General features: G+C 44.5%; 2 protein-coding genes across 3 annotated transcripts in view; both read left to right on the top strand.

The window, feature by feature from the left end:
• The first annotated feature begins 2328 nt into the window (after window positions 1–2328).
• Window positions 2329–12385, top strand: LOC131703215 (extracellular matrix protein 1-like). Of its 2 annotated transcripts, XM_059006192.1 has the most exons (9): window positions 2331–2620; window positions 4323–4379; window positions 5531–5569; window positions 6785–7116; window positions 8470–8699; window positions 9096–9366; window positions 10112–10329; window positions 10576–10663; window positions 11244–12385. In XM_059006192.1, the coding sequence occupies exons 1-9, from the start codon at window positions 2554–2556 to the stop codon at window positions 11373–11375; spliced, it is 1434 nt and encodes a 477-aa protein (XP_058862175.1). In that variant the 5' UTR covers window positions 2331–2553; the 3' UTR covers window positions 11376–12385. The 2 variants fall into 2 exon arrangements, with proteins under 2 accessions (XP_058862176.1, XP_058862175.1); XM_059006193.1 differs by lacking the exon at window positions 4323–4379 and having other exon boundaries at window positions 2329–2620.
• Window positions 12386–13679: 1294 nt separating this feature from the next.
• The window catches only part of LOC117395222 (putative PIP5K1A and PSMD4-like protein), a 28142-nt gene continuing 19829 nt past the window's right edge, over window positions 13680–21992 (top strand). The window contains exons 1-6 of the mRNA XM_059006009.1: window positions 13680–14478; window positions 18937–18971; window positions 19200–19292; window positions 19825–19955; window positions 20542–20659; window positions 20932–21084. Coding sequence (XP_058861992.1) covers window positions 14433–14478; window positions 18937–18971; window positions 19200–19292; window positions 19825–19955; window positions 20542–20659; window positions 20932–21084 — 576 coding nt within the window. The 5' untranslated portion in view covers window positions 13680–14432. The remainder of the gene's footprint in view (window positions 14479–18936; window positions 18972–19199; window positions 19293–19824; window positions 19956–20541; window positions 20660–20931; window positions 21085–21992) is intronic.

Raw genomic sequence — 21992 nt, 5'->3', positions numbered from 1 at the left:
ACCGCAGGGCGCTACTAAACTACAGTGAAATAAAAGACTTGACTTGTTTTAGTTCGGTCTTTCAGAATGGCGCTATCGGTTTGTATTACTGAAATCTTAACTCTGTGTGTGTGTGTGTGTGTGTGTGTGTGTGTGTGTGTGTGTGTTTTGTTTGTTTCGAGTCACATGAAAAAAAAAAAAATTTAGAAATAATATACTTAGGTACAAAGTCCCGGGCGGTGATCAAGACAGAGCCCCCCCCGCCCCCCCAAAAAATGTTTCCCCTTCTTTTGTAAGTATGTGAACTATTACGGTAAGTTTTCCTACACGATTCTCAGTTCTATATGTGTATTCCTGGAAGGCAAAAAAAGACTATATATATAAATATATATATATGTCTATATAATCTTATTTGATCAGTGTTATGTAACCAACGCGTCAGTATCTTTTTTAAAAAGTCCATACCTAAATCGAAACTTCATTCATCAAAAAACCACAGCAATGTAAAGCGCGCTTTATTCTTTCGCTTATCAAAGCAAAAAAATTAATATCGTACCATAAAGCGAACGCGCACTGTTTCTCTCGCCCCATCTAACACGGGGTTGGTTTTGTAAGTTGATATGCCCAATAATAATTATTATCAAACAGGCTTGAAACATACATACTGTCAGCCATGAATCAAAAACTCAGACTCGGTTTTCAGATCCATAGTTTTACACATACACAGCGATGGGAATCAGACTCCCGCTGCACAGCAGTGTGATCCAGTCCTGGTTTCACTGTGAGTTAAATAATCAGACACACCTGAGCTTGTTACCTAGACACACTGGGGCTAATCAAGCTGGTAGCAGTAAAACCTAGACTGGGTGACACTGCTGTGCAATAGGAGTCTCATTCCCATCCCTGCAGGTTATATTTTTTAGGTATTAAAATCGTGTTTACATTACAAGAAATAACGTTTATTTTTAGATTCGACATATTCTCTGTCCTGACACACACCAATTGAATAATCGTCGACGGAAACCATTGCGTTCACAGATAAACAGCATTCAGTAATTGAAGCATGTCAATTGTAAACGGCCTCCATCTAGTGTTCAAACTTAAGTATTGCGCTCAGAGCGGAGAAGGCGCACGATTTTAAAGCCAGTAGCGACATCTAGCGGTTGTATGGAGGAACACTACATGCATATACATCCCTGGATATTCCTGGATAATAAATCTTTGTATTTTACGGTACGGTTAATTAGTTTTTAAATGAGCTGTCTACATATTATATTATATAAAATGGTATCGTGTATTTAGGAGGTACTGTCGTGATCACAATTTCGGTTTACTTTAAGTTTAAATGGCTTTTTAATTTTAATTCCTTTTCGACTAAAGATTTAATTTATCTTCTGGTTGCCAATTTCATTGAATAACAAATCGATTATGTTGCAAGGTGAATTTATAATAGTGACTACGTTTGTTTAATATGTTAAACCTCCTGGAGTAGAGCTTTACCAGACCTCTCTGTGCTTTACAATGCTTCCCTATGCTTTACCAGACCTCTCTGTGCTTTACAATGCTTCCCTATGCTTTACCACACCTCTCTATGCTTTACAATGCTTCCCTATGCTTTACCAGACCTCTCTGTGCTTTACAATGCTTCTCTATGCTTTACCAGACCTCTCTGTGCTTTACAATGCTTCCCTATGCTTTACCAGACCTCTCTGTGCTTTACAATGCTTCCCTATGCTTTACCAGACCTCTCTGTGCTTTACAATGCTTCCCTATGCTTTACCAGACCTCTCTGTGCTTTACAATGCTTCCCTATGTTTTACCAGACCTCTCTGTGCTTTACAATGCTTCCCTATGCTTTACCACACCTCTCTGTGCTTTACAATGCTTCCCTATGCTTTACCACACCTCTCTGTGCTTTACAATGCTTCCCTATGCTTTACCAGACCTCTCTGTGCTTTACAATGCTTCCCTATGCTTTACCAGACCTCTCTGTGCTTTACAATGCTTCCCTATGCTTTACCAGACCTCTCTGTGCTTTACAATGCTTCCCTATGCTTTACCAGACCTCTCTGTGCTTTACAATGCTTCCCTATGCTTTACCAGACCTCTCTGTGCTTTACAATGCTTCCCTATGCTTTACCACACCTCTCTCTGCTTTACAATGCTTCCCTATGCTTTACCAGACCTCTCTGTGCTTTACAATGCTTCCCTATGCTTTACCAGACCTCTCTGTGCTTTACCGTGTATTAACTGTCCTTTATGAAAAAAAGTGCTGTGATTTTACGAATGGAAACGTGTATCAGCCCCTCCTCAGCAGCGATTACAGTGATACCGGTTAGTAATGTCCGTGCATAGTCGATTACAGCCCGGCTACGTAAAGGGGAGGCGACTCCGTTAGTCACAGACCGCACAATAAAGAGAACTCAGCCCGTACCAGACAACGAAGCAGCATCTGCAGTCCGTTTCAAACTCGCTTGCAAACTTGGCCATTGCAGTAAGCAACAGGACAGCGCAGACCAGCAAACACAGACCAGCCGACACATCTCACAAGGACCGCATCGGGCCGGTTCTGCTATGTCTTGGGCTCTGTTTCTCGGGACGGTTCTGCTCGCTTCCTCGCTGAAGTTTTCCGCCGCGGAAGGTAAAGGCAATACTGGCTTTTCATTCTTTCTTTCTTTCCTCAGAATTTGCCTAATGCGCAATAACTACACATTTTTAATGACTTTTTTCTTTTGTTTCCCGCTGTCTCTCTTTCATAATTAGTCTAGAATTTCTGCTGCAGGCAGGAGATTATTATTATTATTATTATTATTATTATTATTATTATTATTATTATTATTATTATTTATTTCTTAGCAGACGCCCTTATCCAGGGCGATTTACAGTCGTAAACAAAAATACATTTCAAGAATCACAGTACAAGTAATAATACAATTAAGAGCAAGATAAATACAATGACTTTGGTTCAAGCAAGTACAAGTGTGACAAAATACGATTCAATAATACAGCAGATAACCGTGTCAGTGATAGTTACATCAGAATATGATTAAATACAAAATACTACAGATTAAATAACACTTGTGACAGATTACAGTACTCTAAAGTGCAGGATTAAATGCAGTAAAATAGGGGGCCGATAAGAGCAAGTAAAGCGCATTTAAGGAAGAGTGATAAAGTGTCCAGAGGGAAAATACTTTTATCTTTCAAGGTTGTAAAAGTAAAGTCAGCGGTGCGTTATAAACCGCGGGAGGGACAGACAGCCTTGCAGAGGGAAAGTAAACATCGCGTTATATTCTAAAAACACAAGATATGCGAACTGCGTGGCGGGTCAAAATATTACAAAGGCTTTCGGGAAAGAATGTGGAATGTCAACAAACAAAACAAACAAACAAAAAAAAAACATTTTAAGGAACATTTCAAAAAGTCTTTCGTAATCGCGTTGCTGTAGTGCAGCGTGCACATCGTTTGGTTAGTGAAAGGATTGTTAATAAATAACGGAGTAACAAACAGAACATCTACTGGCTGCAGACTTTGTGGCGTTTCTTATCAATATGCTTTACCAGACCTCTCTGTGCTTTACAATGCTTCCCTATGCTTTACCAGACCTCTCTGTGCTTTACAATGCTTCCCTGTGCTTTACCAGACCTCTCTGTGCTTTACAATGCTTCCCTATGCTTTACCAGACCTCTCTGTGCTTTACAATGCTTCCCTATGCTTTACCAGACCTCTCTGTGCTTTACAATGCTTCCCTATGCTTTACCAGACCTCTCTGTGCTTTACAATGCTTCCCTATGCTTTACCAGACCTCTCTGTGCTTTACAATGCTTCCCTATGCTTTACCAGACCTCTCTGTGCTTTACAATGCTTCCCTATGCTTTACCAGACCTCTCTGTGCTTTACAATGCTTCCCTATGCTTTACCACACCTCTCTGTGCTTTACAATGCTTCCCTATGCTTTACCAGACCTCTCTGTGCTTTACAATGCTTCCCTATGCTTTACCAGACCTCTCTGTGCTTTACAATGCTTCCCTATGCTTTACCAGACCTCTCTGTGCTTTACAATGCTTCCCTATGCTTTACCACACCTCTCTGTGCTTTACAATGCTTCCCTATGCTTTACCAGACCTCTCTGTGCTAACTCTTCTAAAAATATCTCATAGTAAAAGCACAGCAATGAGTTATAAAGCACAGTGACAGCATGGGAAACTCCTATAGCAAATGCACAGTGTAGCCAGTGAGCTGCAAAGCTGAGTGTGCATGGTACACTTGTGTAGGGGAGTGTTCTGTGCATGTGAATGTACTGGAGTTCTGGAGTTGTGAGTTTGTCTTCGTGCTACATTCAGGTTCCCATGATGAAAGCCACGATATGGACCAGCGAGAGATCACCCTTGAGATCATAGGTAAGATATTGTGCGGTCTGTGACTAAAAAGGTCGCCTACCCTTTACATAACCGGGCTGTAATCGACTACGCAGGGACTTTACAAACCGGTATTACTGTAAACCGCTGCTGAGTAAGGACTGATACAAGAGTCCCTCAATGAAAGCACAGCACGGTGTAAGAAAGCACAGAGAGGTGTGGTAAAGCATCGGCAAGCATCGGAGCCATTGTTTTTGCTGGCTTCCTTGCTGTCGTGGTTTGTAGCAGTGTTTACCAGCCCGGGTTGGAGTGGGCGTGGCCAGCATTCTCACGCAGAGACAGGCTGAGTCACGCTCCGGAGGGATTGTTCTGGGAGGGAATGCTTCCCGGAATCTCTGACACACAGTCAGGGATCACTTGAACTTATTCAGTCTGTCTGACAGTATCATACTTCCTTATTAGTTACAATGCTTCCCAATGCTTCACCATGCTTTCACTGTGCTGTGCTTTAACTGTGGGAAACGTTTATAAGGGATCTTCCAGTATTTATATATTATTATTATTATTATTATTATTATTATTATTATTATTATTTAGCAGACGCCTTTATCCAAGGCGACTTACAGAGACTAGGGTGTGTGAACTATGCATCAGCTGCAAATTCACTTACAACTACGTCTCACCCGAAAGACGGAGCACAAGGAGGTGAAGTGACTTGCTCAGGGTCACACAGTGAGTCAGTGGCTGAGGTGGGATTTGAACCGGGGACCTCCTGGTTACAAGCCCTTTTCTTTAAACACCTATGTAAATATATACCGTCTATATACAGCTGTATCTATATATATCTCTATAAATAAAATAAAAAATAGTTTGTTTTTTTGATGTACACAAAAAGTTTAAATGATAGCAAAAAAAATGATTTAAGAATGTTTTGGACGAAAGTACCCCTTCAGCTGTGTAGATAGATAGATAGATAGATAGATAGATAGATAGATAGATAGATAGACAGATAGATAGATAGATAGATAGATAGATAGATAGATAGATAGATAGACAGATAGATAGATAGACAGATAGATAGATAGATAGATAGATAGATAGATAGACAGACAGGTATATATTTAATGATGTTTCACAGTGAGTTGATATGAATCCCGTGTCTCGTGTCTGTCTTCATTCCTGTGTTTCCGCAGGTCCTGACAGCATCTCTCCAGACATGTTCCAGCGAGAAGGTAAGGAGGTGGACTTCAGCTCTTTAAAAGCCACTGCTTGTGTCTCTGATAAACAGGATTGCATCTTCACATCTCTTGTCACTCCCCGTCACAGGAAATCTACACTGTCATTTTCACAATGCCGTTTCCACCCACGCTTTTCCCACAGTTATGCTATGCGTTAGTTCACACTTGTTTGTGTGTTTGTTATAACATGCTTTACCAGACCTCTCTGTGCTTTACAATGCTTCCCTATGCTTTACCAGACCTCTCTGTGCTTTACAATGCTTCCCTATGCTTTACCAGACCTCTCTGTGATTTACAATGCTCCCCTATGCTTTACCAGACCTCTCTGTGATTTACAATGCTTCCCTATGCTTTACCATCCCTCCCTGTGCTTTACAATGCTTCCCTATGCTTTACCAGACCTCTCTGTGATTTACAATGCTTCCCTATGCTTTACCAGACCTCTCTGTGATTTACAATGCTCCCCTATGCTTTACCAGACCTCTCTGTGCTTTACAATGCTTCCCTATGCTTTACCAGACCTCTCTGTGCTTTACAATGCTTCCCTATGCTTTACCAGACCTCTCTGTGCTTTACAATGCTTCCCTATGCTTTACCAGACCTCTCTGTGCTTTACAATGCTTCCCTATGCTTTACCAGACCTCTCTGTGCTTTACAATGCTTCCCTATGCTTTACCAGACCTCTCTGTGCTTTACAATGCTTCCCTATGCTTTACCAGACCTCTCTGTGCTTTACAATGCTTCCCTATGCTTTACCAGACCTCTCTGTGCTTTACAATGCTTCCCTATGCTTTACCACACCTCTCTGTGCTTTACAATGCTCCCCTATGCTTTACCACACCTCTCTGTGCTTTACAATGCTTCCCTATGCTTTACCAGACCTCTCTGTGCTTTACAATGCTTCCCTGTGCTTTACCACACCTCTCTGTGCTTTACAATGCTTCCCTATGCTTTACCAGACCTCTCTGTGCTTTACAATGCTTCCCTATGCTTTACCAGACCTCTCTGTGCTTTACAATGCTTCCCTATGCTTTACCAGACCTCTCTGTGCTTTACAATGCTCCACCATGCTTTCCCTGTGCTCTGTCACACTTTGCTGTGTTTTTTACTGGGGGAGACTGTAACAAGGCACACGGCAAAAGCCACTCCCTCTCTTCCTCCCCTTTGCGTGGAAATCTCTTCTTTCTCGTTTCTCGTTCCCGCCCGCAGTCGACCCCCTGGAGTCGCTGGCTTTCCTGCAGCGCCCCGCGGGTGAGCCGTGCCGGGGGGTGCCGTCGTGTCGCTGGACGGAGGGCGGAGTATTTCAGCCGGCAGATCAGAGCGGCGTTCCGGAGGTCAGTTTCCCTCCCGGCCGCCCCAGTGCGGAAAACATGGGGAACGCGTGCCTGTACCGCGGACGGAGGGCCACGCACCCGCCCCACACCCTCCCGCAGACCGGATACAGTCACCTGGGACGCCGGGCCCAGGCAGTCAATTCCGTGGAGGCGGGGCTAGAACACTGCTGCGGAACCTCCGACCCGCTGTGCTGCACACGACACGCGGTAACACACTTTCATTGATTTGATATGTAGGTGTGTAAAATATACCAGACTGCAACTAAGAAGGACCTGCTTTCTATATATATATATATATTAGGGCAGCAGTGTGGAGTAGTGGTGAGGGCTCTGGACTCTTGACCGGAGGGTTGTGGGTTCAATCCCAGGTGGGGGACACTGCTGCTGTACCCTTGAGCAAGGTACTTTACCTAGATTGCTCCAGTAAAAACCCAACTGTATAAATGGGTAATTGTAAAAATAATGTGATATCTTGTAACAATTGTATGGGAATCAGACTCCTATTCCACAGCAGTGTGATCCAGTCCAGGTTTCACAGCTACCAGCTTGATCAGCCCCAGTGTGTCTAGCTAACAAGCTCAGGTGTGTCTGATCATTAAACTCCAACACATTCTGCCAATAACAAACCCCGAAGGCTCCAGCGCAGTCAGCAGCCTGTGGGGGAAGCTGGCTGGCTTTGAATTCAAGAGCGAGACTCGACTGGCAAAGACAAACCAAAACACATCCGTCAAACCCGGCCGCGATTCAAAGACCAGCCAGCCACCGGGATTCCAAAGCACCGTTTCCAAGGAAACCCGAGCTAAAGAAGTCTAGAGAGATCAAAACAGAGCCGCTGGAAAAAAAAAAAAAAAACAGACGGAGGAAGGCAGGGAGACGTTGGCTTTACGGGTGGAAAGGCTGGGTCATTGCCAAAAGCAAATGCCTTGTCATTCAAAAAAAATAAAAAATACAGAACAGCGGCCTGACACAGATTCTTTAGAGGCAGGTGCTGCGACCAGTATCCCTTATGAAAGATCCCCACAGTAAAAGCACAGCACAGTGAGATACACCACAGTATGGCAAAGCATAGGGAAGCATTGTAAAGCACAGAGAGGTCTGGGAAAGCATAGGGAAGCATTGTAAAGCACAGAGAGGTCTGGTAAAGTATAGGGAAGCATTGTAAAGCACAGAGAGGTCTGGTAAAGCATAGGGAAGCATTGTAAAGCACAGAGAGGTCTGGTAAAGCACAGTGAATGCATGGTAAAGCACAGAGAGGTCTGGTAAAGCATAGGGATGCATTGTAAAGCACAGAGAGGTCTGGTAAAGCATAGGGAAGCATTGTAAAGCACAGAGAGGTCTGGTAAAGCATAGGGAAGCATTGTAAAGCACAGAGAGGTCTGGTAAAGCATAGGGATGCATTGTAAAGCACAGAGAGATCTGGTAAAGCATAGGGATGCATTGTAAATAAATAAACAAATACATTTAATAGCTTATGTTGTAAATAACGTCGTACAGTTTTGCATTGGCCCTGTCTTTCTGCTATCTAATGCTGCTGTCTGCTTTCTGCATTGCTCCCCCTAGTGGATGGAAGCGCTGCAGCAGTTCTGTCTGGAGGAGTCGTCGATTAAGACCAGGCAGTATCATTGCTGCTTGAAGCAGGGAGAGGAGAAATGGGGGTGCTTCCAAAAGGACGCCCCCAACCCTGGCTACAACCCCACAGGGCCGGAGGTCGAGGGCGCCCAAGGGGGGGCCAAGAAGTCTGAAGGCGCCCCCCTGTTACGATTTTCCTGGAACCCCCAATTCTGCAACAGGTCAGTTTGGGGAAAAAAAACACAGGCGACAAAACAGAAAGTTAAACTTGGGGGTCCAGCGGCTAGAGAAAGGGGTCTCGATACCAGGAGGTTCAAATGCAGCTCAGCCACTGACTCCCTGTGTGTGTGTGTGTGTGTGAGTGTGTGTGTGTGTGTATGTGTGTGTGTGTGTGTGTGTGACCCTGAGCAAGTCACTTCACCTCCTTGTGCTCCGTCCTTCGGATGAGACGTAAAACAAACGAGCTCCTATTGGAAGTGACTCTGCAGCAGCAGCAGCAGTTGTTGATGATGCAGAGTTCACCCCCCTGGTCTCTGTAAATTGCTTTGGATAAAAAGAGTCTGCTAAATGACTAATTCATAATAATAATATTAATCATAATCTCTTGTCCCCTCTAGTGAGAGCAAGGCGGTACTGCAGCCCAGGGGTGCCCGTGGGTCCCAGCTAGACCTTCCCAAACTGAGCTTCCCTCCCGGCAGACCCTCCCCCTCCAACCTGCGCAACGCATGCAAACTGCGCAAGCTCCGCCCCTGGTACCCACCCAAGTGCCTGCCCAGCAGCGGGTATGGCTGGTTCCTGCGCCAATCAAAGGCCATCAACCGCATGGAGGCGGAGCTTAAGAAGTGCTGCAAAGTGGGGACGGAGGTGTTGAAATGCGCAGACAGCAAGGTAAAATACTGAGAGACAGTGAAAGCATGGTAAAGCACAGAGAGGTCTGGTAAAGCATAGGGAAGCATTGTAAAGCACAGAGAGGTCTGGTAAAGCATAGGGAAGCATTGTAAAGCACAGAGAGGTCTGGTAAAGCATAGGGAAGCATTGTAAAGCACAGAGAGGTCTGGTAAAGCATAGGGAAGCATTGTAAAGCACAGAGAGGTGTGGTAAAGCATAGGGAAGCATTGTAAAGCACAGAGAGGTATGGTACAGCATAGGCAAGCATTGTAAAGCACAGAGAGGTCTGGTAAAGCACAGAGAGGTCTAGTAAAGCATAGGGAAGCATTGTAAAGCACAGAGAGGTCTGGTAAAGCATAGGGAAGCATTGTAAAGCACAGAGAGGTCTGGTAAAGCATAGGGAAGCATTGTAAATCACAGAAAGGTGTGGTAAAGCATAGGGAAGCATTGTAAAGCACAGAGAGGTCTGGTAAAGCATAGGGAAGCATTGTAAAGCACAGAGAGGTCTGGTAAAGCATAGGGAAGCATTGTAAAGCACAGAGAGGGGTGGTAAAGCATATTTAAAAAAGACGTAAAACCAAGCTCCTATTGGAAGTGACTCTGCAGCAGCAGCAGCAGCAGTTGTTGATGATGCAGAGTTCACCCCCCTAGTCTCTGTAAGTCGCTTTGGATAAAAGCGTCTGCTCAATGACTAATAATAATAATAATCAGGGCTGTTTCTGTGCTCTCTGGCGCCCTCTTGCAGTGGAGGGAGGTGATGGACAGTTACTGTGCTCAGGAGCTCTCTCTGAAGACGACTCACCATCCTTGCTGCTCTGAGACCGGGGATCCCCGATACCTGTGCTTCGCTGGGGACGCCCCGTACCCCAAATACGACCATGAGATCACCAACATCAGCCTGGCGCGCCTCACCCCCAGCGCCATGCAGACCCTCTGCGCGCCGCACAGACTGCTGTCCAGGAGGTGAGGAGGACCCGGGTTCAACTACCATGGCAATTCCAGCAGCATCGGGTTTGCTGAAATGGAATTAAGAGTTACAGTGTGATTTTTGTTTGATTTAAGACTATGCTGGAGTAACTGCAGCTCAGACTGCGATTGTAATTTAAAATGACAATTCCAGCAGCATTCTGCGCTGCTTGTGCAATTTTTTCTGTTGCAATCTTGCTGCAGTAATCACAGCCCTAATTATAGTTCTGTTGTTTGATGCAGGTTCTCTGTGCCCTTGCTGGTGGGGAGGCTGAGGGAGCAGTGCTGTGGACTAGCGGAGACTGAGAGGGTGCGCTGTGCAGAGAGAGAGGTGAGAGAGAAGGGAGGGGGAGAGGGAGAGAGGGGAGAGGGTGCGCTGTGCAGAGAGAGAGAGGAGAGAGAAGGGAGGGGGAGAGGGGAGAGGGTGCGCTGTGCAGAGAGAGAGGTGAGAGAGAAGGGAGGGGGAGAGGGGAGAGGAGAGGGTGCACTGTGCAGAGAGAGAGGTGAGAGAGAAGGGAGAGGGAGAGGGGAGAGGGTGCGCTGTGCAGAGAGAGGTGAGAGAGAAGGGAGGGGGAGAGGGTGCACTGTGCAGAGAGAGAGGTGAGAGAGAAGGGAGGGGGAGAGGGTGCACTGTGCAGAGAGAGAGGTGAGAGAGAAGGGAGGGGGAGAGGGGAGAGGGGAGAGGGTGCGCTGTGCAGAGAGAGAGAGGAGAGAGAAGGGAGGGGGATAGGGAGAGAGGGGAGAGGGTGCACTGTGCAGAGAGAGAGAGGAGAGAGAGGAGAGAGAAGGGAGGGGGAGAGGGGAGAGGGTGCGCTGTGCAGAGAGAGAGAGGGGGGAGGGGGAAAGCGAGAAAGAGGACTCAAGTTTTTACCAGTTTCAACTCTTCAAACTAACCCTCCCTTGTATTCCAGAAAGAGGCCATGTGTCAAACTGACCACACATCTCCAAATGACAAGCATCCATTCTGTACCCATAGCAACAAGCTGCATGCAGTTCCCATAGCAACCGCCATGGCAACGCAAGCCATGAAGTGTCCACTTTAAGAAGCAGCAGCAGCAGCAGCAGCGAAGGATCCCGGAGCCATGATTTCTGATTTTCCACTTGGGCAGGATCGGGTGGAACGAGATGGAATTACCCGCACATCAGTGGGTCGGCAGGAAGTTAGATTTTCGGTTCTGGGGTCGGTCTTTAATTACAAATTGCAATTCCAATTCCAGCGCTGCTTCGCTCCATTACAGATTCCAGTTACAAACGCTGCTGCTGTAATTACAATGCGAATTACAAGGGTGCTGAAAAGAGGTGAACGACGACACACACACACACACACACACACACACACACACACACACACACACACACACACACACACACACACACACACACACACCCTCACACACACACACACACACACACACACACACACACAGTCACATGTGCTACACTGAATGTATTCTAAATAACATCATCTTCATCATCATCATCAATCATCATCTTCATCATCAATCATCTTCATCAATCATCTTCATCATCATCATCATCATCATCATCATCATCAATCATCTTCATCAATCATCTTCATCATCAATCATCTTCATCAATCATCTTCATCATCATCATCAATCATCTTCATCATCATCATCTTCATCATCAATCATCATCTTCATCATCCATCTTCATCGTCCATCATCATCTTCATCATCTTCATCATCCATCTTCATCGTCCATCATCATCTTCATCAATCATCAATCATCTTCATCTTCTTCATCATCTTCATCTTCTTCATCATCTTCATCATCCTCAATCATCTTCATCATCCTCAATCATCTTCATCATCATCATCATCTTCATCAAATATAATTCAGTCTCTTTCCTTTCTGCTGCTCCCCCAACCCCTTTACCTTATTAAAACGCTTGGAATCGTTCACAGTCGTTCAGGTATTCACAGAGAATTCCATTTTTTACTTTATTTTTCCCACCTCTGTTTTGCTAAATAAAAGTATATTTTCTTGTATTGTGTGTTGCTTTCATAAATATTAAACGGTGTCTACGTCACTTTGAGTTCAAGTCTGATTTTCTGGTTGTGCGTGCGTGTGCGTGCTGGTGAAATGTGCGTGCGTGTGCGTGCTGGTGAAATGTGCGTGCGTGTGCGTGCTGGTGAAATGTGCGTGCTGGTGAAATGTGCGTGCGTGTGCGTGCTGGTGAAATGTGTGTGCGTGCTGGTGAAATGTGCGTGCGTGTGCGTGCTGGTGAAATGTGCGTGCGTATGTGCGTCGGTGTGGGTGTTTGGTGAAAAGTATCTTGCATTGTGTTTCAAATAAAGTATGACTTTCAGAACAGCCACAGGCAAAATGAGAAAGGTAATTTAGTGTTACGTTTATTTAGCTAGATTTATAGCTACTTTTTATGTCACATAAAATGTATTTAATATAATGTAAAACATTTTTAACTAGGCTTATATTAAACTCCATAGTGAATACAGTACTGTACCAGGGGTGTCCAATCCTGGTCCTGGAGGGCGATGTCCCTCCTGGCTTTTGTTGCAACTGTGCCCTAAATTACTTAATTGGACCAATCAAGCCCTTATTAGAAGCTCAATTGGTCCAATTAATCAATTTAGTGTACAGTTTGAACAAAAACCAGGAGGGCATTGGCCCAACACCAAACAATTACCAACAGTGTCCGCCAGGGGGCAGGAATGTTCCTTTGTTCAACCGTACGCAAATATATTATGAAGACCCCAGAGATGAAACCTGCTTAGCTCAATCCAGACGGTTGTCATGCTGATGCGCTGGGGGGGGGGAGACCGCACTGTGGTTGATCCCCGGAGCCAGCATCGCAGCCGCTGTGTGCTGATGCGCTGGGGATGCAATAAACTGATCCCTGGAGGCAGCATTACACTTCAGCCATCAACACCAGACAGAAGGATATCTACATCATCATATGGAAGGAAGGGCGAATGGATGGAGACACAGATGGATCACATTAGTTTACTGTAAAGCTACGTCTTAGTTGGTGCTTATCTTGGCGAGAGCCGAGTTCAAAACAGCATGAAGTTTTAACATCTACTCTCGTGTAATGGAAATCAGGACATTATTATTATGACTGTTATTAAATTAATTATTTATACACTATTTTAGTTTTTCGTGTTCGTTCAGTGTACAGAATGTTTAAATGCAATTATATATATATATATATATTATATATATATATATATAACGATATTTTTAAAAAAATCGACCACAAAGTTGAAGTAAATCGTTTTCTGGCACCGGGACGCGCGGTTTTGCCCCTCAATTTGCGACACAGCCTCTTGCTTGCCCCGCACAGGTCCAACGCGCATGCGCAGCAGCAGCCTCGTTCTGTGGGAGTGAAGCAGGCGGGCCGAGGCGTGGAAGGTTTCGGTCCGATTATTATCAGAATAAACGAGCCATTAAAACACAACAAAACACAACGAAAAAAAACAACAAAACACACCTTAAACCCGCCAGTCGAAGCACAGTGACAGCAAAGCACAAGGAATGCTTTATAACCCCCTCTTGTTTAGTTACTAAGCTTGTTTAGAGTCCCATAACTGTTTCAACTTGACTATTATTATTTTTTTCTTAACAACGCGTCTGTGTGTGTTTTTTTTGCTTTGTTTTTAAAAGCAAAGGCGGAGAGGAGATGAATTATAATTTGTAGTTATTTTTTTTTAATGTATTGTTTTTATTTTCGCTTTTGTATTTCACTGTGAGTTTCAAAAACAAAACTGGCGGATTATCGCGATTTCTAGTTCTTGTCGGGGATGGGGAGTCGATGAGAGCGTCGTTTGTTTTTGTTTTTTTTTTGTTATTTTAAGTTAAGTTTAAAACATTTGAAGAAACAAAACAACGTACAGGGGTGTTGGTTGTTCGCTAGAGGAACGAATTGGAGGACGAGAGTTTCGTTTCTGGAGTAAAAAAAAAAACAGAACTGGTGCAGTCTTTTAAAACACAAAAACAAAGAGGAGTGAGGAGACGGAAGACAGTAGAAGCCCGGTCACAAGGCTCTCTGGGCGGGATTGAACGATCAGGAAAAGCCGAGGCGGCGAGGAAGCTGCGAGGCCGCGAGATAGGCTAAGATGGCGGCGGCGGCGGCGGCAGCGACGGACTCCAGCAACCCGACAGGTAAAAACAAAACAAAACAAAAAACTGAACAAACAGCACACAATAAAACCGTTTTATATGTTAACGATACGCGTACACAACGCGGTGTACTGAAATAAGCCGCTTTTACTCGGGAGAAATGATCCAATTCGCCGTGGGGAAGCGAGCTCTCCTCACAAAACCCTGGCAGTTTTAAGATTGCTTTGTTGTGGTTAAATCCATTTGATTGTTACTTTTTTTATTTATTTATTTGTTTATTTATTTATTTATTGTTTAACTTTGTGTTTTGCTTGTTTTAAATAAAACAAAGCGTAAACAACATGGCGAGTATGGGGGCGAGTTAACGTAGGAGAGTGAAAGTAAGAGTTTATTATTATTATTATTATTATTTTTTTTTTTTATTTTTATTTTTTTAAGTTGGTTACTTTTCTGTTACGTTATACAATACAATTATAAATGTTGGTTGTAATTTTCCGCACACACACACACACGTCTTCGCGTTAAGTGTGTAGCTGTGTCATTTTTTCATTGGATAGACGATTAACTTTGGCTATCAACAGAAATGTGTGGTTTTTTTCTAGTGGAAATATACCTTAAATAAAGCACTACAGCGTTGATGGAGTAATCTTATGTACTGCGGTTCATGATGTGTCAAATCCCAGGCAGATGGCATGTTTATGATGTTGGTGTCAGAGTTTGGACCCGCATATGTTGCCTCTGAATCATCGGAATGTCAGGTTTTAAAAAACTAAGATTGAGAAATTCCTACACGTCAGCCAGAACTAAGAAAATAAGTGATACTGAAATGATCAGGAGCCAGGAGTTTGAGCAGGGTTACAAACTCACACTAGCCCTGCTGCTGCTGCTGCTGCTGCACCCAGTCCTGGGGTTCAGAGCTCCCCTCAATGAAGTCTAGTATTATTAATATTGAAATGATCAGGAGCCAGGAGTTTGAGCAGGGTTACAAACTCACACTAGCCCTGCTGCTGCTGCTGCTGCTGCACCCAGTCCTGGGGTTCAGAACTCCCCTCAATGAAGTCTATTATTATTAATATTGAAATGATCAGGAGCCAGGAGTTTGAGCAGGGTTAGAAACTCACACTAGCCCTGCTGCTGCTGCTGCACCCAGTCCTGGGGTTCAGAGCTCCCCTCAATGAAGTCTATTATTATTAATATTGAAATGATCAGGAGCCAGGAGTTTGAGCAGGGTTAGAAACTCACACTAGCCCTGCTGCTGCTGCTGCTGCTGCTGCACCCAGTCCTGGGGTTCAGAGCTCCCCTCAATGAAGTCTATTATTATTATTGAAATGATCAGGAGCCAGGAGTTTGAGCAGGGTTAGAAACTCACACTAGCCCTGCTGATGCTGCTGCTGCTGCTGCTCCCAGTCCTGGGGTTCAGAGCTCCCCTCAATGAAGTCTATTATTATTAATATTGCAATGATCAGGAGCCAGGAGTTTGAGCAGGGTTACAAACTCACACTAGCCCTGCTGATGCTGCTGCTGCTGCTGCACCCAGTCCTGGGGTTCAGAGCTCCCCTCAATGAAGTCTATTATTATTAATATAGAAATGATCAGGAGCCAGGAGTTTGAGCAGGGTTACAAACTCACACTAGCCCTGCTGCTGCTGCTGCTACTGCTGCACCCAGTCCTGGGGTTCAGAGCTCCCCTCAATGAAGTCTATTATTATTAATATTGAAATGATCAGGAGCCAGGAGTTTGAGCAGGGTTACAAACTCACACTAGCCCTGCTGCTGCTGCACCCAGTCCTGGGGTTCAGAGCTCCCCTCAATGAAGTCTATTATTATTATTATTATTATTATTATTATTAATATTGAAATGATCAGGAGCCAGGAGTTTGAGCAGGGTTAGAAACTCACACTAGCCCTGCTGCTGCTGCACCCAGTCCTGGGGTTCAGAGCTCCCCTCAATGAAGTCTATTATTATTAATATTGAAATGATCAGGAGCCAGGAGTTTGAGCAGGGTTACAAACTCACACTAGCCCTGCTGCTGCTGCTGCTGCTGCACCCAGTCCTGGGGTTCAGAGCTCCCCTCAATGAAGTCTAGTATTATTATTATTATTATTGAAATGATCAGGAGCCAGGAGTTTGAGCAGGGTTACAAACTCACACTAGCCCTGCTGCTGCTGCTGCTGCTGCACCCAGTCCTGGGCTTCAGAGCTCCCCTCAATGAAGTCTAGTATTATTAATATTGAAATGATCAGGAGCCAGGAGTTTGAGCAGGGTTACAAACTCACACTAGCCCTGCTGCTGCTGCTGCTGCTGCACCCAGTCCTGGGGTTCAGAACTCCCCTCAATGAAGTCTAGTATTATTATTATTATTATTATTATTATTATTATTATTATTATTATTATTATTATTATAAATATTGAAATGATCAGGAGCCAGGAGTTTGAGCAGGGTTACAAACTCACACTAACCCTGCTGCTGCTGCACCCAGTCCTGGGGTTCAGAACTCCCCTCAATGAAGTCTAGTATTATTATTATTATTATTATTATTATTATTATTATTATTATTATTAATATTGAAATGATCAGGAGCCAGGAGTTTGAGCAGGGTTAGAAACTCACACTAGCCCTGCTGCTGCACCCAGTCCTGGGGTTCAGAGCTCCCCTCAATGAAGTCTATTATTATTATTATTATTATTATTATTATTAATATTGAAATGATCAGGAGCCAGGAGTTTGAGCAGGGTTGGAAACTCACAGTAGAGTTTTTAACCTGTTGCTACCCTCCCCCCAGATCTGCGCACACAGTTCTGGAGAAGGATCGCCTCGCAGCGAGGTACATGCATGCGTGCTGGCGTGTGTTAGCTCAGGGGCACGGCGCTGTAGCATGACGTCTGTCTTGTGTATAGAAAAGGTCTGCTCTAAAGAGCCGATCCCTCCAGGCGTCATTTTAGTTCGCTTCCCCCCCTTTGTCTTTTTTTTTTTTTTTTTTTTTGTTTTTTGTTGCCCGTCGCAGAGCGTGGTTCTGCTTGGACCCACGCCAGTTTCACCCATCCCAGGTTTTATTTAATACAAGCTTGATCAGCCCCCAGTGTGTCTAGGTAACAAGCTCAGGTGTGTCTGATTATTAAACTCACAGTGAAACCAGGACTGGATCACACTGCCCCCCCCCCCCCCCCCTCCAGTTGCATAGCGGTTTGATCCACTCCTGGTTTGACTTTTCATGTTCGTTCCCGCTGAATTAGAAATGACACCCCGGCTCATTTTGCCTGTCTTGTTTATCAGGGAGCTGTTCTACCTGCTTTGCATTGCCTGCTCGCCGGGCGAAAAAGGCAAACTTTAAAGATTTGCATAAAGTAATAAATACATGCCTCTGTATTAAATACACCCAGGCGACGGAAACAGCGGCTCTCTGCCGTCGCTGGGGGGGCAAACAGCGACCTGGCAGGACGCAGCAACCTGATCCGCTCCGTCTCTCACAGCCTTCCGCTGCCTCCTCCAGACCCCGCTGCTCAGACTGCGCTTGAGGATCTCTGGATCCGCCCCTCCTGCTCTGCGCTGGACTTAAAATCAAACGAGCTCCTATTGGAAGTGACTCTGCAGCAGCAGCCCTCCATTACTTAACCCTTAATTGAACTGATAATTTGTCTACTATTATTATTATTATTATTATTATTATTATTATTATTATTATTATTATTATTATTATTTTTTTATTATTATTATTTATTTCTTAGCAGACTCCCTTATCCAGGGCGACTTACAGTTGTTACAAGATATCACATTATTTTTACATACAATTCCCCATTTATGCAGTTGGGTTTTTACTGGAGCAGTCTAGGTAAAGTACCTTGCTCAAGGGTACAGCAGCAGTGTCCCCCACCTGGGATTGAACCCACGACACTCCGGTCAAGAGTTTTCAGCTCTTAAACAGCTGCAGATTTCAAGTCAGCTGTAACGTTTTATAAGCGACTTCAACTCTGCAGCTTTTTAGGAGCTGAGTACAATTAAAAAGGGCTAATCAAGCACATTACCAGTTCAGTTAAGGGTCTGGTGAAGTCATGGAGAGCTCAGTTGGAATGAAAACCAGCCGACACACACAGGGGGCTCCCCCAGGACCGGGGATGGGAGTCTGCGCCCCAGTCGCTTTGGATAAAAGCGTCTGCTTAATGACGAATTAATTGATAATCAGAGCGTGAATTACAGCAGGCTTTTCTCTCAAGCAGTAAGAGCTAGGATCTCGATCCTGACGCGGCGCTCTTGAGCGGCGTTGCGTTGCGTTGCTCAGGGGAGGAACGCTGGCTTGGGGAGTGAACTTTGTTAACTGGATTGAGTCTCGGTCTGAGCGTTTGTAGTTCTTTCTGCATGCTGGTGTGTTCTGTGCAAAAAATACAAAGGCATGGCGTTTTAATTCACCCGGCCGCTGGTGCTTTTAAAAAAAAAAAAACTTCTGATTGGATTATTATTATAATCCTTTCGAGTTTGATTCATTTTCTGTGTCTCTTTTGCAGGATCTTCTGGGTCTAGGAAAATGACTGCTACAGAGGTAAGAGACAGGAATACAGAAACCTCATTCTCTTTCTATAGGGTGATGCAAGACTTTTGGCCAGAGCTGTAAAGACTAGAAGAGAGGTTTTTTTTCATTTTAATTTTTTTTTGTATCTGTCCCCGTATGAGGTGCTTGAAATTGGCTGCATTTGTTTTAGTGTCTCTCGAAAGAACACACCTCACAGAGGGAAGTTCTGAGGCCCGGTTTTGTGGTTCTGTTCTGCAGGGACCGAGCTCCTCCGGACTGCACAGCCAGCTGTCAATGAAGAGGCTCGGACACAGAGGAGTCGACCCGACCGGGGAAACCACGTACAAGAAGGTCAGAGTTCACACGGGCTCCCCTCCCCCCCCCCCCCCCCCCCACAAGCATGCCGGGCTGGGAATCAGACTCCGATTGCACAGCAGTGTCACCCAGTCCAGGTTTTACTGCTACCAGCTTGATCAGCCCCACTGTGTCTAGCTAACAAGCTCAGGTGTGTCTGATTATTAAACTCCTAGTGAAACCAGGACTGGATCACACTGCTGTGCAGCGGGAGTCTGATTCCCATCCCTGTAGATAGATAGATAGATAGTTGAAGGAGGTTTTTATAGAGAAGACAGCGACAGGATACAGGAATCCGGCATTTTGTTTGAACTGGTTCTGTAGGTATAGGGTGGTAATAAATAAATAAATAACACAGACAAACCAAAAAAAAAAAATAATAATGTATTTTTTCTTTTGGCAGCGAGTTTCAACCTTAGCAAACCTTTTTTTTTTATGAATTAGTTTAACGAATTTAATTTTAATCAATGTTTTATTTATGTATTGGTTTATTCCCCTCCTCCTACCCCCCCCCCCCCCTCCCGTGCAGACCACCTCCTCAGCCCTGAAGGGGGCCATTCAGCTGGGCATCACTCACACCGTGGGCAGCTTGAGTCAGAAGGCGGAGCGGGACGTGCTCATGCAGGACTTTGAAGTCGTGGAGACAATATTCTTCCCGGGGTGAGAGGGGACGGGGGACGGGGGACGGGGGACGACTGCGCCATAGCACTGCAGGGGGGGCTAATAATCCACCAGCATCTCGTTCCTGCCTTTCACCTTCCTCTGGAGGGCTGGGTTCCAATCTGGGGGGGTGGTGGGGGTGTTAGGTGTCACAGACAGCTGACTAATTAGGGCAGCAGTGTGGAGTAGTGGTCAGGGCTCTGGACTCTTGACCGGAGGGTCGTGGGTTCAGTCCCAGGTGGGGGACACTGCTGCTGTACCCTTGAGCAAGGTACTTTACCTAGATTGCTCCAGTAAAAACCCAACTGTATAAATGGGTAATTATATGTAAAAATAATGTGATATCTTGTAACAATTGTAAGTCACCCTGGATAAGGGTGTCTGCTAAGAAATAAATAATAATAATAATAATAATAATAATAATAATAATAATTCACTAGCCTCATACCAGCGAAACGAGTTTTGGTTGAAAGAAAGATACTGTAAATGCCTGACAGCGATTTGTAATAATAATAGTTTGTGGATGTGTCTGTGCTGCTGCTGTGTGTTAATGTTTGTATTTATTAATGTTCCTCTCTCCCCCCAGCGAGGGCAGTAACCTGACCCCAGCGCATCACTACAGCGACTTCCAGTTCAAGACATACGCACCAATCGCCTTCCGCTACTTCAGAGAGCTCTTCGGAATCAGACCGGACGACTACCTGGTCAGTGCACAGCGATTAGTATTATTATTATTATTATTATTATTATTATTATTATTATTATTATTACATTTTTTTCAGTTATATCTGTCTCTCTCTCTCTAAGATGCTTTGACTGCAGCAAAAGTATTGCCAAAGCAATTCCAAAATAAATGAATACCAATAAAGATACAAATGAATACAGGAAATTAAATATATATTAAAAAAAAGGTACAAACATATTTAAATAAAACAGACCCGTGTATAAAGATGCTTGCTGGTCTCTCCCCCTCCAGTACTCCCTGTGTAACGAGGCCCTGATCGAGCTCTCTAACTCGGGAGCCAGCGGCTCCGTCTTCTACGTCTCCAGTGATGACGAGTTCATTATCAAGACGGTGCAGCACAAGGAGGCAGAGTTTCTGCAGAAGCTGCTTCCTGGATACTACATGGTGAGTGAGCGGCCAGGCACCAATGAGACGAGTTATCCGCTCCAGAGGTTAAAGAAAAGGGGGCTGGAGCGACACCAGGAGGTTCAGACCCGGCTCAGCCAGCGACTCGCTGTGCATGTGCGTGTGCGTGTGCGTGCGCGTGTGCGTGACCCTGAGCAAGTCACTGAACCTCCTTGTGCTCCGTCCTTCGGATGAGACGTAAAACAAACGAGCTCCTATTGGAAGTGACTCTGCATGCTTCATTTGTGAAATATTTACTTATAATGGCACTGTCGATTTTTATTATTTCCTTTTTTGTGTGTATCGATGGTTTTGTAAATGTATATGTGTGTGTGTGTGTGTGTAGATAAATATAGATAGAAACGTCACTGATATAATTTATCAATTCACTTTTTTGTGAACATGCATGACCTTTTTCTTTTTGATTTTGTACCTTTTGCTACAGAGCAGTTTTCCTTTTTCAAATTTGAAGATAGCTCGATAGCCGGATAGCTCGATAGCCGGATAGCTAGCTAGATGGATTGCTAGCTAGATGGATAGCTAGCTAGATGGATTGCTAACTAGATGGATTGCTAGCTAGATGGATAGCTAGCTAGATGGATTGCTAGCTAGATGGATTGCTAGCTAGATGGATTGCTAGCTTGATCAATAGCTAGCTAGATGGATTGCTAGCTAGATGGATTGCTAGCTAGATGGATTGCTAGCTAGATGGATTGCTAGCTAGATGGATTGCTAGCTAGATGGATTGCTAGCTAGATGGATTGCTAGCTTGATCTATAGCTAGATAGATCGATAGCTAGCTGGATGTATTGTTTTAATTTAACACGCTTGCCAATTCTTGAGTTGACGCGACTTCCAACCAAAAAATAAACAAATAAATAAAAAAAAAAACCTGCCTTTTAATCTGG

The sequence above is a fragment of the Acipenser ruthenus genome, chromosome 32, assembly GCF_902713425.1.
Source record: "Acipenser ruthenus chromosome 32, fAciRut3.2 maternal haplotype, whole genome shotgun sequence".
Lineage (NCBI taxonomy): Eukaryota > Metazoa > Chordata > Actinopteri > Acipenseriformes > Acipenseridae > Acipenser > Acipenser ruthenus.
Note: the sequence above shows the minus strand (reverse complement) of the source record. Positions and strands in the feature narration are given on the sequence as shown.